We start from the raw sequence: 16,641 nt of genomic DNA on the forward strand, positions 1-16,641 counted from the left end.
AGGCATGATGATGGCTCCTATCAATATAAACCGCACCAACCGCAAGAAGCCGAACAGAGACATCCGCAGCCATGCAACCGGACAGCTCCTATCACAAATGGGAGGAAGAGCAGGTGGAATTGACAGTGCAGGGAGCGAGCCGCTCACCTGAGAAAGGTGGCAAAGGTGAGCTGGCCTGAGGAAGGGTGGTCTTGTGATTAAGGAGCTGCCCTGGGAGTCAGGAGGCCTGGGTCCTATTCCTGGCTTTCCGAATTTGTGGTTGGCCGGTGCCCAAAATCAGGAGAGTTTCTCTCTCTCTCCCAATTAGTGTCTTGGTCAAGTCTGGATATTCCCATCTTCCACATAAACTCCTTTCTTACCATGGGGCAAACTCATCCCTGGGTCACTCCAGTGCCTTCAGAGTTGCTATTCCAGGGACGAAACTGGTCCTGGGAGCCTGACCATATCTTCCTGCTTGAGCCCGAGAGGATTCTCATGTTCCCTTTAAGGCAAGAGCTTCTCAATCTGGGGGTCACACTCACCCTGTCCTTCCCAGATTGCCAAAAGGGAGAGGGATTCCCAACATGGAAAATGGAACACAGGGGACTTAGAAGTCCTTCAAGGTATTTACCCTGTGGTAAATCCCTCCATGCCCTTTGTCCAGTCATCTTCTCTTTAAGGGAAGCATGTTCAGTGCCTGGAGTCTCTCCCCAAAGGGAACATTAGGAGGGGTTAATCCCACATTGAGAGATCTAACCAGTGTTGCTCCCCACAGCTCTTTGCCTCTCCAACTCCGCCCAAGGGAAGGCCATTGCGATCCTGTGTGTCCTGCTGGCAATTTGCATTACAGTATCTACAGCTCTCATTTGGGTGAAGCTTGGGAAATGTAAGTCTCCTGTTCGTTTCTACCTCAGCCTCAGATCTAACCTGCCAAGAATGAGGCTGCTCTGACGAGTTTTTGGTGGATTTTAGCAGTGGGGCACAAAATTGGGCTGAGAATGGAGGCTCAGCTGTGACCTTCATTGTGGAGCAGATACCATTGCTAGGTAACTTTCCCTCACCTCTGAGTTAAGGGGACCGGATTTTCAAAGGGGTGGGATTTGTCCTTAGCATAACTCCTGCTAGCTTTCCAGGGGACTTGAGCTCGCAAATCTCCGAAAAATCTCACCCCAAATCAATAACTGGGCCATGTTTGTGTTGCTAGTTTGAAGGTTGTGAAATATTTATATCAAAATGTTCTTTTTGCAACAGCGTGAGGGAGATGAATGTCGGAGAGGGAATGTCTGGGGGTGAGAACAATGCAACAGGAGCATGGCACCGTGCGATGCCACAATTGCCTCTTCCATATTAACACAAGGAGAGCTTGGGCCCGACAAACACCTTCCTGTCCTTTTTAACTTTGCAACCAGCTAACCACACACGAGCCGAGGCAGGCTCCTTGTGGCAGCAGGCAGCTTTCTGCTCCGCACCGCAGTCAGACCCCTGCATTGCTCTCCGAAGGCTGAGCCTTTTCATTCTCAGCTTTGCTATGCCCCTTGGAGCTGTCCAACCAATCCCGTGCTTGCGTAGAGTGGGGCCACTGGCAGCTCCATGTAACATAGAGCAGCCCCAACACAGCTCTACATTGTACCCAGGACCGAGCTGGTGTCCAGAATAATCTATCCCTGTGTTGAGCACAGTGCGCCTGTTGTGGAAGATCACAGCTAGCATGAGGTAATGGACGCCAGAAGTCTTGGGTGGTAACTGGGGGGAAAGTGCTTTTTACAGAAACACAGATGTCCTCAAAGATATGGTTTTCCCCTGCTGATAAATTTTACTCTGCTATCAAAAGTCTCATGTCTACAGTGTTCCAGGGTCTTGCCGAAGCCCAGCTGGATCGAGATACAATCAGAAGAGATGCCAAGAGAAATCTGTCACATCACCAGGACTATCTAGGTGAGAGGATAAAGGAAATGCTTCTATTTCTTGTAAGACTTGGCGGATCATTTTTGGTCCATACACCTCAAGGGAGGGGAGAGTCGGGCCCACGGGGTCAGTTGCACTGCTGGTGGAAGTTGATATAGGTCCTTGGACTTAGATGAAGCTGAGCAGACATATATCAGTTGGGGATCTGACCACAGCTCAGACAGGACTGTAGATTATTGTGGGGAGAGGGACAACCACAGGAGGTGGAAGCAGCTCTTCGAAGCTGTTGGACATTGTCATGTTCCTAGGATCACTGATTGTCCAATGAAATTTTGTTCTGATGAGGTCACATTTCTACCAGTGTCTCATTGGCTGAGAGTGTTATCCTGCTGGGGAAGTCTTGGCGTAGATGGAATGGTCTCTCCCGGAGCAGGCATGTGCCTGGGGCTCCCATAAACAGCCACTGCTTGGGTGAGTGGGGAAAGAGACCTGTGTCCTCCAGGACAGACCCCAGCTCAAATGAAGTAAGGAAGTAGTAAACTGGACAGGGGGAGAAGTGTGGTGGTGGTTCTCCAATCATCCAGCGGATGGTCCCTGCCAACCCACCTAGGGCTGGGACCATTGTACAGGGGCAAGGCCAATGGGAACCACCAGGCTTGGTGTGCCTGGTGCCCCTGGATTGCCTCAATGTAGTCCTGGGTCTGTCCTGTTCTTTCCAACACAGTCCCCCTGCACGGGTCATTGACTGGATCTCTCTGAATAAACGCTGTTGTTAATTTCCTAATTTTCCTCTGGGACTCTAAACATTGTAACAAACCTGCACCCACCTGGGCAGCAGGGGTGTCACTGTGCAGCACGTCATGGGCACTGAGAACATCACAGTAACAGAGGGTTAGTACTCAGACCCTGCTGCTCCCAAAGGGGGTCTGAGCCCCAGCTGAGTAGACGTTGGCTGTTGTTGTGGCTCAGGCATGGGTTGGAACTCAGGAGATCTGGCTTCAGTTCTCAGGTTTGATGCTGACTTGCTGTGTGACCTTGAAACAGTCACTTCATTTCTCCGTGCCTCAGTTTCACTATCTGTGAAATGGGTAACATTTCCTGTCTAATTGTATTATATGCTCTCCAGCTCAGGGTAAGGGAGTGTCTCTCATTTTGTCACTGTGCAGTACCCAGAGCAACAGGGTCTCTGTGTCAGTTGGGCTCTGTACAGCACCTGGAACAAGGGGGCCTCAATCACAGCTGGGGCTTCTAGGCAATAATAATGAAATAATAATAAGTGAAACCTATTTACAACCTTACCAATTGCTGCCTGTAATGGGGGGACACTCGTCTCTTGAGTGTCTCCAGTTGCTGCATCTGGTACTGAAGGACTTTCTCCTGCTCCTGGCGCCCCCTGTAGGTTGTCACCTTCAGTGGCTCAGCCCTCTGGCCAAGTCACACAGTCAAAAATGGATGAGCACCTTCTGAAGCAGCAAAGAATTCAACAAAGTGTCACCCTCACTAAAGGCTTCCGTCCCATCTCTGGGCCCTTTGAATTCCATTCTTCTGAACAAGCCTTGTCCCCTTCCTGGGGCTTAGTCCACTTTGCTAGTGCTGGTGAGAACACCAGGCCTGCCCACTACTCTAGGTCCCAACCCAGGGACCCTATAAACAGCCACTACGTATGGCCTCCTTTAATTGGTTGCTGCTATATTCCCTGGGCCTCTTCCCACCTGGTCTTTTCACCTCTGTCTGTTAACTTAGGGCTAGAGCGCTCAGCTCCTAGGTTTGGCAAATGCAGCCTGTTGAGCTCCTTTGGCTAGAACACAGTCCTGTTCCTCACCACTCTGGCCCCAGCTAGGGACTGACCTGCAGTCAGCCCCTGCAGCTCTTTTTATCTGAGCCTGCTGGGCTCTGACTGGCTGCTTCTGTGCTGCCTTTCCAGGCAGTCCTGCAGACACACCTTCGCTGCTCCTTCCTGGGACCAGGGTGTAGTTGGACCTTAGGGCCTCCAGCAGGGGGCCATAAAGTGCCAGGTACACCCTGTCACATTGCCACTGAGGCATAATTTTCACACTGCTCTGGATGAATAGCCATGATCCGGTCCTCCCCATGGGGCAGGCATGTGGGTGGGGCAGCGTGAGGGGCTGAGTTGTTGGTGTTTAAAATTGAAACGAACCATGCTTTCATCTTCCTTTTAGAGTTGGAGATGACCAAACAATTCAGTGCATTTACCAAACAACTGGCTAACGGTATGTTCTGCTGGTGTTTCTCAAGAGATCACGGCATAACCGATGAGTATCTCCAACGCCGACGTTCAAAATCATGAGTCAGGCCCATTAGATTGGCTTAAAAATCATGAGCTTTTTAAAAATATGATAAATCTTGGGCTCGTGTTATTCATCTCCTTGTTTCTGAGAAGTTAGGGTCTTGGTCAGCTCTCATTTTTAAGGTTTTCTGTGCAAACACGAGGGCCATAGACTTACCTTTTCTAAATGAAAGCTGAGATTCTTCCCTAGTGATATGTATCTAGGAGCTGCGGCTTGAAGAAGCTGATCAAATATTGTGAGACTTGTGAAATAATCATGGGAGTTGGCAACAGTGCATGGCCCAGTGCACTGATGTGGGCATAGGTACCAACTCCATGGGTGCTCCAGGGCTGGAGTCTCTGGTCTCAAATTTTTCTTGTTTACCAGGCATGATCTAAACCACAGTCTTTGAATTCTATCAAAAGGCCTTTTTGTCTGGACTAATTCAGTCTTTCTGTTTCCCTTTTGCACCGTTCCCCATCAAAATTTGCTGTCACTGTGACATTTGAGGAATGTTCACTCGCTTTTCACAGTTGAGCTCACAAGGAGGGTAAATTTGTAGACCCAGTTATCGCAATGGGTCTTGAGTGGTGTCTGGGAGGAAAGTGCACATTACAGCAGCACTGATGTCCCCAAAGATATGAGTTTTCCCCTGCTCATAAACTTTACTCTGCTATCAAGAGGTCTCGTGTCTACAGTGTTCCAGGGTCTTGCTGAAGCCCAGCTGGATCGAGATATGGCCAGAAGAGATTCCAAGAGAAATCTGTCAGCTCTCCAGCACTATGTGGGTGAGAGGATAAAGGAAACATTTCTCTCCCTTTGATCTGGCACATCTTTTGTGGTTCTTATGCCTTAAGGGAGAGGAGAGTCAGTCCCACGGGGTCAGACTCTTGGCGGGTGGAAATCACTTCAGTGGAGCTTAACCAATGTACATTAGCTGTGGATGTGACCCACAGCTCATATAGGACCATAGGTCGTTGTGGGGAGTGGGACAATCACAGGAGGTATAAGCAGCTCTTTGGGGCTGGTCTACTTTAAAAGTTAACAATCTGCATAACTACGTCTTTAAGGGGTGTGATTTTTTACACCGCTGACAGATGTAGCTATGCTGACCTAACCCGTGCAGTAGACAGTGCAAGGTTGATGGAAGAATTCTTCCATCAACCTAGCTACTGGCTCTGGGAAAATGGATTAACATAGTCACAGGAGAACCCCTCCTGTCGTAGAGAGTGTCTACACTGAAGCACAGCTGCTGTAGCATTTTAGGTGTAGACATACTCTTGGAAGTTGTTGCACAACAACTACCCTGATCTTAGGATCACTGAATCTCCAATGAGATTTTGTTCTGGTGAGGTCATGCCTCTACTTTGAGTCTGAGAGTGTTACCCCTGGGGAAGCCATAGGCATGAGTGGAATTGGTCTGTACCAGGGGTAGGAACATCCCTGGGGCCCCATACAGACAATTACTGCTTGGGTGAGTGGGAATTGAGACCCGTCTCCTCCAGGACACTCCCCAGACCATCTGAAGAAAGGAAGCAGAAATATGGGCAGGTGGAGGCCTCAGCCTGCCCAGAAGAGTAGAATATCAGGGTTGGAAGGGACCTCAGGAGGTCATCTAGTCCAACCCCCTGCTCAAAGCAGGACCGATCCCTGACTAAATCATCCCAGCCAGGGCTTTGACAAACCTGACCTTAAAAACTTCTAGGGAAGGAGATTCCACCCCCTCCCTAGGCAACGCATTCCAGTGTTTCACTAGCACCCTCCTAGTGAAAAGGTTTTTCCTAATATCCAACCTAAACCTCCCCCACTGCAACTTGAGACCATTACTCCTTGTCCTGTCCTCTTCTACCACTGAGAACAGTCTAGAGCCATCCTCTCTGGAACCACCTCTCAGGTAGTTGAAAGCAGCTATCAAATCCCCCCTCATCCTTCTCTTCTGAAGACTAAACATCCCCAGTTCCCTCAGCCTCTCCTCATAAGTCACGTGTTCCAGTCCCCTAATCATTTTTGTTGCCCTCCGCTGGACTCTTTCCAATTTTTCCACATCCTTCTTGTACTGTGGGGCCCAAAACTGGACACAGTACTCCAGATGAGGCCTCACCAATGTCGGATAGAGGGGAACGATCACGTCCCTCGATCTGCTGGCAATGCCCCTAATTATACATCCCAAAATGCCATTGGCCTTCTTGGCAACAATGGAATATTGTTGACTCGTATCCAGCTTCTCGTCCACTGTAACCCCTAGGTCCTTTTCTGCAGAACTGCTGCCTAGCCATTTGGTCCCTAGTCTGTAGCGGTGCATGGGATTCTTCCGTCCTAAGTGCAGGACTCTGCACTTGTCCTTATTGAACCTCATCAGATTTCTTTTGGCCCAATCCTCCAATTTGTCTAGGTCCCTCTGTATCCTATCCCTACCCTCCAGCGTATCTACCACTCCTCCCAGTTTAGTGTCATCTGCAAACTTGCTGAAGGTGCAATCCACACCATCCTGCAGATCATTTATGAAGATATTGAATAAAACCAATAATAAGATATTGAATAAAACCAACCCCTGGGGCACTCCACTTGATACCGGCTGCCAACTAGACATGGAGCCATTGATCACTACCCGTTGAGCCCGACAATCTAGCCAGCTTTCTATCCACCTTAGAGTCCATTCATCCAGCCCATACTTCTTTGACTTGCTGGCAAGAATACTGTGGGAGACCGTGTCAAAAGCTTTGCTAAAGTGAAGGAACAACACGTCCACTGCTTTCCCTTCATCCACAGAGCCAGTTATCTCGTCATAGAAGGCAATTAGATTAGTCAGGCATGACTTGCCCTTGGTGAATCCATGCTGACTGTTCCTGATCACTTTCCTCTCTTCTAAGTGCTTCAGAATTGATTCCTTGAGGACCTGCTCCATGATTTTTCCAGGGACTGAGGTGAGGCTGACTGGCCTGTAGTTCCCAGGATCCTCCTTCTTCCCTTTTTTAAAGATGGGCACTACATTAGCCTTTTTCCAGTCATCTGGGACCTCCCCCGATCGCCATGAGTTTTCAAAGATAATGGCCAATGGCTCTGCAATCACATCCGCCAACTCCTTTAGCACCCTCGGATGCAACGCAGAGTGTGCTAGTGTGTCCTCAAAAACCCAGCAAATAGCCCTGCAAACCCACCTACGATTAGGATCATTGCACAGGGGCAGGGCCAATGGGAACCCTCATGCTGGGGTGTGCCTGATGCCCCTGAATTGCCTTAATGCAGTCCTGAGTCTGATCTGTTTTCTCCACCACAGTTCCCCTGTGTGGGTCATTGACTGGATCTCTCTTAATAAACACTGGTCTTAATTTGCTAATTTTCCCCGGGATTCTAAATGCTGTAATGAGCCTGCATCCACCTGGACTGCAGGGATGTCACTGTGCAGCACGTCATGAGCACTGAGAACATCACAGTAACAGTGGGTTAGTACTCAGACCCTGCTGCCCCAAAGGGGGTCTGAGCTCCAGCTGAGTAGAGGTTGGCTGCTGTTCTGGCTCAGGCATGGGCTGGAATTCACAAGATCTGGCTTCAGTTCCCAGTTTTGCCGCTGACGCCCTGTGTGACCTTGAAACAGTCACTTCATTTCTCTGTGCCTCAGTTTCACTCTCTGTGAAATGGATAACATTTCTTATCTATTTGCAACTGTCTCTCGCTCTGTGTCTATGCAGTGCCCAGAGCAATGGTACCCAATATCAGTTCATGTTTGTGCAGCACCTGGCACAAAGGGGCCCTAATCTCAGTTGGGGCCTCTAGGCAGCACTGTAATATAAATCATTAATAGCTGTAAGTGAAACCCATTTACATCCTTGCCAACGACTGCCCTTGCTGCATAAATTTCACACACTCCTGGATGAATGGTCCTTATCCCGCGTTCCTCAGGGGTGGAGCGTGTGGGTGGGGCAGCATGAGGTCCTGTGTTGTTATTTAAAAAGGAAACTCCCCATTCTCTCATCTTCCTTTTAGAGTTGAAGATGTCCAAAGAATTCAGCGTGTTTAACAGTCGACTTCTTAATGGTATGTTCTGCGGATGCCTCTCGCGAGGTTGGGCATAAACAGCTCCCTTGTGCTGCCAACCCCAGCATTCAAAAATCTTGAGTCAAGCCCATGAGACTGGCTTAAAACTCACGAGATTTTAAAAAATACAATAAAAGTTGGGCTTGATTTATTGTGTTCTGGTTTCTGAGCCTCTTGGGTCACGTTATTAAGCTGTTCTCCGCTACCGTGAGGGGTAGAAATTAATTTTTTTAAATGAAAGCTGAGACTCTCTCCTAACTGCATAAATCGAGGACTGGGGGCTTGAAGAAACATATCAAATGTCAGAAGACGTGCAATAAAATCGTGGGGGCTCCACATGGGTGGAGTCTCTTCCTTCGATGCACCAATGTACAAAAGTTCTTTTCTGCCCCTTGTTGTTTGCAGTGTCCAAGGAGCTGGCTGGGGTCAGGCTGGCAATAGAGGAGGTCCAAGCTGATTATGCGAAAGACCCATTACATCTCCAGGACGCCATAGGTGAGAAACATCCTTTTCCTTCCAACGCCTGATCACTGCTACTTCCTTGTAGAAGGACTCCTGCGTCTGCTCTTCCCGTGTGGAGGGCAAGCTGAAATGGAAGGAGAGAAGGAGGATCAGAAAGGGGAAGTGTGAGGATGGAGCAGGGAGCCCTACATGGATAATCCCATTTTAGTTTGGGATCAGCTGCATCCTGTTCCCTTGGGCCTTCCCGGGTTTTATCCTGAGCCCAGTTCATGCTGCAGCAGAAGTTTGGATCTCAGACCCTGATCCAGCAAAGGCACTATGCACGTGTAACCCACGGGTGAGCCCGCGTGACAGGTCCCGCTCTGGGCTGATTTGGGGAGATGGATGGGTAGCTTTATCTCTGGAGGGCCCCAGCTCAATCCCCAAATTGTTACCCATGATAGCAGCTGTCAAACAACTCTACACTCCTGATTACTGTGAGGGATGATACGTGCTCAGAGCAATGGTTTTCGACCTGTGGTCCACCGACGCGTGGGGGTCCACAGACTATATCTAAGATTTCCAAAGGGGTCCTCACCACCGTTCTAAGGCTCAGGGGTCCGCAAATGAAAAAAGGTTGAAAATCACTGGCTTTATGTTTAAGTGCTTTGCTGCATTGTGGTCTCAGTACCCTGTAGATATGTAGGAGTGCAGGGCTGGCAGGGACTCGGAGGGGGTGGGGGGGCCTCTGGTTCACTCAGTGCTGCTGAGAGCTCAAAGCTCCTATGGCCTGCAGGAGAAATTCGGGAATGCTCAGCCCTTCTGGTATCAGGCCCATCCCGTGCAAACATGAGCCGGATTCTGATCTTGGTAAGGTGGGGTCACTGCCGTGACTATAGATTTAGACCTCCATAGAAGAGCCCCGTGATTCTGAGGGGGAGTGTGGGCTACCTGATTGCCAGCTAAATATTCCCTCACTGAATCCAACAGTCGGCTTGAAGGAAAATCAATGAGCCTAGGATAGCAAAGGTACTTAGCTAATACAATGGTGGCCTCTAGTGTCGGAGTGTAGCTAGGTCGAAGGCTGTGAATGGGGACAGATAATGTGTTTGCGGATGGATGGACACATAGATAGAAATTTCCAGCTGCTGTGCAGGAAGATCTGAGCCAGCCCAGAAATATGAACCTGTTGATGCCGGTGGCATTTTTCTACCCCCTGCCTGTTCCGACAGAGATAAGGAACCTAACGCACAGTTTGTCGAAGGAGCTGGCTGAGGCAAGAAGGGACCATGACAGACTCCAGGAGGTCTTGAGCAGGGTGCAGGAGGAGTTACGGAACATCACGGGTAAGGGGGCACCAGACAGGGCTTGAAACCAGTGACAGCGTTAACCGCAAATGCCCAGAGTCAGTGAAAGTCAACAGGGAACAGCGGATTCGACTTTCATGTTCCCAAAAGGCCTATGACCTGCGCAGCTCCCTATTCACTGAAACCGACCACATCTCCCCAGCTGGGAGTCCCCAGAGGCTGTAGAGGCAGCACAGATGTCTCCCATGCCACCCTCCTGCCTGGCCCTGATTCTCTCATTGGTTCTACGCCTTGGGCACCAGAGTTGGTGTAGAACCGGCCAGAGACTCAGGGAGCCATAACCCATTCCCTGATACGAGCCCTCCACCCAGTGGAAACAGACACAGCTGATAATCTTGCCCCTAGTTGGCTAAATACATAATGGAGCCTAACATGGGATGGATACAATACTGTATGGCAGAAGCCACCAGATGGTGCTGTTGTACATCAGCTTGCAAGTTCTCTTTCCAAACATGTCAGCAGTATTCAGTCTTTGAAGACATGCTATGTTGTTGTTTGCAGGCTGTGATATTTTGTGGGGGGAGCTGTTGCAACTAGCAAGGGAGTTTGCTCCCTGCCTGCCACTCTCTAAGTAGGGTCAATTCTTGGGGCAGAGTTGTATCTAGGAAACTGGACATCAGTGTCTGGGCAGAGATCACAGATTAGCCTTCATTTTGTTTATGGGCACCTCTTTCCCAGGACTTGTGCACAGAGCAAAAATCAACAAGTTATACTAGGAAAATATTAACTCACTGATTCATTTTTCATTGGGAAACCAACCTACCACGCCCTGCCACCTGCTAGCACATGTCAGAGCGGTGACAATGCCTGTAACTTTTAAAACCACCCCACAGAGGATGAATGTCGAAGTATGAATATTTGCAACAAACTATATGGCAAGCTTTTCAAGAGCGGGCGGGGAAATTTCATGGTGAAATTCACGAATAAGTCTAAGTACTGAATAAATTCAAGAATCACTTTAACTGCTTGTAAGCAGCTGGTGGAAGGAAAAAGAATCCAATTTCAGGGAATACGCAAATTCAGTGCAAATTATTTTCTGGAACCCAGTGAGAATGTCAGAAGTAAATAAAAAGTATGGGGACACGGCTGAGTTTTTACACTGCTGTTGGACTGCATTTTGACTCTCTAATGCAGGCTTGTCCCATCATTTGACTTCTCGCAGAATTCATCTGCACAACATGTCCACCTGGCTGGCAGCATTTTGAGAAAAATTGCTACTTCTTTTCAACATTGGCTAAATCCTGGTTGGATGCTAAGCAGTTCTGTACCAATGAAGGGTCTCATCTGGTTATTGTTAACACCAAACAGGAACAGGTAAGCCATCCACTCAGATTCCTATTTTGGATCATGCAGAATGGAGGGAATTAAGCACAAAGAGACAGACTCTGTGCTGTTACCCCAGGGTGAATCTGGAGTTACTCTTGCTTGACCCCCAGCATAACTGAGATCAGAGTCTGGTCCAAGTTCTCCAGGAATTTAGAAGAATTCCTCTTTAGGAATCTTTGGATGTAGCTTGCTGTTCAAGAGGGATTGGGGGAACCTGGATACTTAGAGTCATTTGAAAAATGTCGAGTGAGCTTTGTGAACAGAAATCTCAGTGTCAGATGTGGATGAATCAAAATTCATGTGTGTGGGGTGGGGGGCAGTTCTAATCCCCTGTGAATCCAAATCACAGAGTCCCATGGGGACCTAAAAATAACATTTGATCACTACCGACCTGCGCAGAATTTCAGCTGCTGACCCAGAGGTAAAATGCTTTTCACAGCTGCTCACTACCACACTAGGGAAGACCTTTTGATATCCGGGGGAAGACCCCACTCCAGATTCCTCACCAGGACTTTGCAGAAGGAATCCTGCCCTGAGGGAGAATCCACCTTAAGGTTTACATTGAGACGGGTGCCTGCTGGGAACAGGACCTTGAGAGACTAGTTGGTGCTGGGAGGATGCACATGTAGTGCAGAGGTGGTCAAGGTGCTGGTGTGAATCTGGAGTCACCAGAACCAAAATCTGACTCCCGAGCAGTACAGCTCATAGTGTGTGTATTTCGCTGTCTCATCTTCAGGCATGGACTTAAGGCTCCCCCAGTAACCAGGGTGCAGAATGGGACTTAACAGGGACAGTAAGATGATTCCTTGGTACCCCTGCACGGAGGAGACCTAAGACCATGGAATTCACAGGCCCCAAAGGCAGACCCTCAGCAGCTGTAGAAGGATTGAAAATGACCTGCAGTTGTCAGGGTACAGCAGTGTAATATTCAGCCTTATTATCACTGATCTGTATTGTGGTAGCACCTAGAAGGACCCATCAGAGCCCTGTTGTGCTAGGTGCTGTACGCACGTCACAAAAAGACAGCCCTGCCCCAAACAGGCCACTGTTCACCTCCCATTCTGCAGGGGAGATTTGCAGGGCAAAGGGCAGGGATGAGGCATTTGAAGTACAGCGGGTCAGAAAATGAGCTTTTTTTTCCCTGTGGAAAATTTCATTTTGGGGGGGCAAATATTTATATACCGCAAATTTTCGACGGAAAACGGAAACATTTCACTTTGGACATGCTGCTGCAGTGCCTCATGGGAGCTGTAGTTTCGATGACGCAGACCCCCATTCTTTAGCGGTCAGGCTACCCAGCCCGTCTACAACTCCCATGATGCACAATGGTCACTCCTCTTGGAGAGGGGAAGCGATGCATCCATGGGAAATGCCTGGTGCATCCTGAGAAATCCAGGGTGGCCAGCCCTAATGTAAAGAGTTGGAAAAACGGAGTGGGGTGAGAATCTACAGCTACAGACTCTGCTGGCCACAAACACAGGCCCCATGGAACCCCCTCCCCTCCCCTCTCACCTTCTGCTTGGGATCATGATTGTCTTCTTCCCGTTTTCCCACATAGATATTTTTGTCAAACCACATCATTGAGCCCGAAGTGTACTGGCTGGGCCTCAGCGACTCAGCGAAGGAAGGGGAGTGGCGCTGGCTGGATGGCAGCCTCTTGTCTATCAGGCAAGTCCCTCTTTGTTCAGCCTCTTTGGAGCGAGAACTGTTTCTGCGTTATCTCCTCTCTCCCTAAAGAGCCAGACGGAGCACTGATACCAATGCAATTGATATTCGGGGGGTCTCTGGTCCCCTTTAGTGGCTCAACCAGGGAAAGAAGGTTATGAGTCTGCTTTCTGTTTCTGCGGCGCAGAAAGCTGCTTTACCATGGGGCATTCCGAATGTCATGCTAAGGAAAGGTGCTGGGGAGAACAGCAACATGGCCCAGTGGACAGGGCAGTGGACACGTAGGCAGCGCTTCTGGGTTCTAGTCTCAGCCCCAGCAGTGTGTTCTGCTGGCATACTGTGAGGCACATCGCTTCCTGCTCTTTGCCTCAGTTTCCTCACCCGTAAAATGCACCGGACACTGATGTCCTCCAAGCTGAGAACAGCTATGGCTTGAGGAGTGGCTGGGACAGCTTCCCACTATTCAGTGGCTAGCACCAACCTGCCATGGCTCTGACCTCCAGGCACCACCTCAAGGAGTGAGTAGGCAGATCAGTCCATGCCCACCTTGACTCTCTGTGCTAAAACTATCAGACCAGTCAGTGCCCACTGGCGTCGGTGACGGGGAGACCTGTCCCCTAGGAACTGGCTCATTTCACACCACCCACATGGAGGAGGTTTTCAAATCAGAGACCTCTAATTCCATGGGGCTTCTGTTTCCTTCTCAGGTTCTGGGGGGCCGGGGAACCCAACAATGTTGGGCAGTATGGGGAGGACTGTGGCAGCATACGCTTCGATGGGAAGTGGAACGATGCCAGATGCTCCACGACTGAGAGCTGGATCTGTGAACGGCAGTGCTAGCTGAGTCCCTGAATCCACAGCAGGGAGGGGAGGTGTCACACAGCCTGCCCCATGTGGGACTGCTCCGGACCTATTCTCTCTAAATCAGTGATTCTCAGACTTCCACTCGTGAGCTGCAAGAGGGTCTTTCATGGGTCTCCTACAGCTCTTTGCAGCACATGCTATTAAAACACTGTGATTTAATTATTAATCGATCTGTGTTATTAACCAATCTGGATTCTTTTACTATGTTATTAACTCATTCAGTTATCAACTTGCACTAAGCTACTAACTTATTTGCTGTGAGAATAATATATGGAGAGATGTAAAACTAAATATTTCCCATCGTACTGTTTAAATATGAATAGTAATATAGTAAATGAAACAATGAATCCACCCTCCTGTGGCTCCTTTGCATAATGGCGATGGCTAATTTGGCTCCTGAGCCGCTGAGGTCTGAATATCACTGCTCAAAATGCTGGGCAGGTATTACAGTGAGTGGAGCTATGGGACAGGATCGTGGCAAGCAGAGGTGGAGAAGCTGACTGGCATTGGACCATCTGATCCATTTCCCTCCCACACTGGGGCCCGGGACCGGCTTGTTCCCCTCACGGCTCTAGCATGACATGTGGCTCCTGCCCTTCCCACAAGAGGAAGCAATTCTCCAGCCTGGTAGATCTCATGGCCAGGCTGTTCTCCCTGACACCGGGCCAGAGTCTGATCTCGGGTGCACTGCTGGAAATGCACAGGTTGTACCGGCTTCAAGGGAGTCCCCCTGAACGGACATCGATGTGAGTGAGATCGGAATCGGGGCCGTTCACCCTCAAACGTCCTTTTCTTAAATTCATCTCATTGCTCCTGACTCTGCCCCCGGGCGTCTCCACTGAGAGGAAGGATGATCTGATGTGTAAGGCACAGGACTGGGACCTGGGTTCAGTTCCAGCTCTGCCACTGACTCCTTCACCTGTCTGGGGGCTTCAGTTTCCTTCTCTTTAAAATGGAGATAACAACCCTTCCTGTGTCTGTCTTGTCCATTGAGCCTGTGAGCTCTGTGGGGCAGGGAGTGTCTCATTGTGTGTCAGGGGCACAATGGGGCTGTGAGCTCAGCTGCGGCCTCTAGCTGCTCCTAGAAGTGCTCCCAGATCACCTATCTGCATCTTTAGGGGGCTGTTCTGCCATTAGACGCACACACTCGGTTCCCATTGAAGGCAGTGGAGTTGCTTGTGTGTCTCCGAGGGCAGAGTTTGGTTCTTTGTTTTACACCCTTGAGATGTTTGTAGCTGGCATCTGGGGCTGAGGTCCCTGCTCCGTTGGCACAGCACGGCTGACTGCGGGATAAACATATTAATTAAACAACTGCTTGTTGGAGAGGTGATTTTCTAACTGGTGCCGGGACGCAGCCCAATCTGCTGTAAATCGGATTCAGCATCACTGCTTTAGAGTCCACAGGGCCAAATCCATAGCTGGTGTAAAATAACTGGCATTAAGAGGCCGCATCTCCAGCTGATGTAAATCAGCATTGCTCCTTGGAGTCAGTCAGCCATATCTCCAGCTGGTGCGTATTTACATAGTTCCATTGACTTCAAATAGCACTATGCCGATTTACAACCGCTGAAGATGTGGCCCACAAAAGTGGTCATCTCTCTCTCTCTCATGCTCTCATTTTGCGTTCACCTCTTTGCATTACTTGCCCTTTATGCTCCTTCAGCAGCAGATTCAGTTTTATGCTCTTTGACATCTGAGGGGAGTTTCTGTTCTGGGCGTTTTCTTTTTTAAAAAACAGAGAGATTGTTACAAACATTTTGCCTGCGCATGCAAATTCACAGATCCCCTCTACTGGAGCATGGCAGCCTGTGTGGGTTTCTCTTTTAGTGGACGGTACATGAGTGGGTTTACCACATTTACCAGGGGCATATGGGTGAAAGTGTGAGACACCGTGTGAATCAGTGTGAGAATGTATGTGCGTCTGGTATGTTTGTATGTTGACACCAGCTGATCTGGCCGATTGAATTTAATGGACTTATTCGTGATTTACACCCATATATACAAGATCAGAATGAAGCCCCTTTTGTGTGTTATTCCTGCATGTCATGTTAAGGCGAGGAGCAGCAGAACGTTGGATTTCTGATAGTGCTAAGTAAAGATCTCCGGAGTAGATTCTGATCTTAGTTACACTGGTGTAAATCCAGAGTCACACCTTGGACCTCAGTGGAGTGACACCAGATTTACACCCGGGTAAGAGTGCAGAGCCTGGCCCTTTGGCTGAACTCTTCAGTGTATGTATGTTGTAGAGTTTAGGCCATGAGCCCCTGGGAGGAAGGATGGTGAAGATGGGAAAACATCTTTGCTCCATCCAGCATGAACGTGTAATATGATTCAGCAAGTCAAGAGTTAAAGGATTACTTTAGGACCTCTATCTATAGCAGGTGAAAAGTCATTGCAAGCAACCCTTGTTTGGATGCCCTGGTCTCATGACGCCTGCAAGGCATCCCCAGGTGCTTCCAAGGTTTGGGTTACCTAGCTGCCTGGAAAGCCTGGAACACTGTCATTAGCTCAGGTTTGTCTGGATTGGGACTGGTTTCTTCCCACAAGAATTGCAGCTGCCCTGTCCTCCACCCCCACTTGTGACCTCCATCCCACAATTCAGTGCTTTGTGTTAAGAAATTCCCACAAGCCCCTTCTCCCAGGAACTACCAGACAGGTGAATCCCAGAATGCACTGAAACAACCATGGCTGCAAGGGGTGGATGGGCCTGGTGAGACACACACATACTGTAATGATCATAATAGGACCCTCACCTCCGAGCTCACAGCTAG

General features: G+C 49.2%; 1 protein-coding gene across 3 annotated transcripts; it reads left to right on the plus strand.

The window, feature by feature from the left end:
• The first annotated feature begins 70 nt into the window (after nt 1-70).
• LOC311510770 (CD209 antigen-like protein C) lies at nt 71-14,129 on the plus strand. Of its 3 annotated transcripts, XM_084610735.1 has the most exons (11): nt 71-165; nt 755-865; nt 1,825-1,914; nt 4,065-4,115; nt 4,871-4,960; nt 8,157-8,207; nt 8,613-8,702; nt 9,881-9,994; nt 11,178-11,329; nt 12,900-13,009; nt 13,714-14,129. In XM_084610735.1, exons 1-11 carry the CDS (start codon nt 72-74, stop codon nt 13,844-13,846), a joined length of 1,086 nt encoding a protein of 361 aa, XP_084466861.1. In that variant the 5' UTR covers nt 71; the 3' UTR covers nt 13,847-14,129. The 3 variants fall into 3 exon arrangements, with proteins under 3 accessions (XP_084466861.1, XP_084466862.1, XP_084466863.1); XM_084610736.1 differs by lacking the exon at nt 4,065-4,115; XM_084610737.1 differs by lacking the exons at nt 4,065-4,115; nt 4,871-4,960.
• The last annotated feature ends 2,512 nt before the right edge of the window (nt 14,130-16,641 follow it).

The sequence above is a fragment of the Lepidochelys olivacea genome, assembly GCF_965140295.1.
Source record: "Lepidochelys olivacea isolate rLepOli2 genome assembly, chromosome: 20".
NCBI lineage: Eukaryota > Metazoa > Chordata > Testudines > Cheloniidae > Lepidochelys > Lepidochelys olivacea.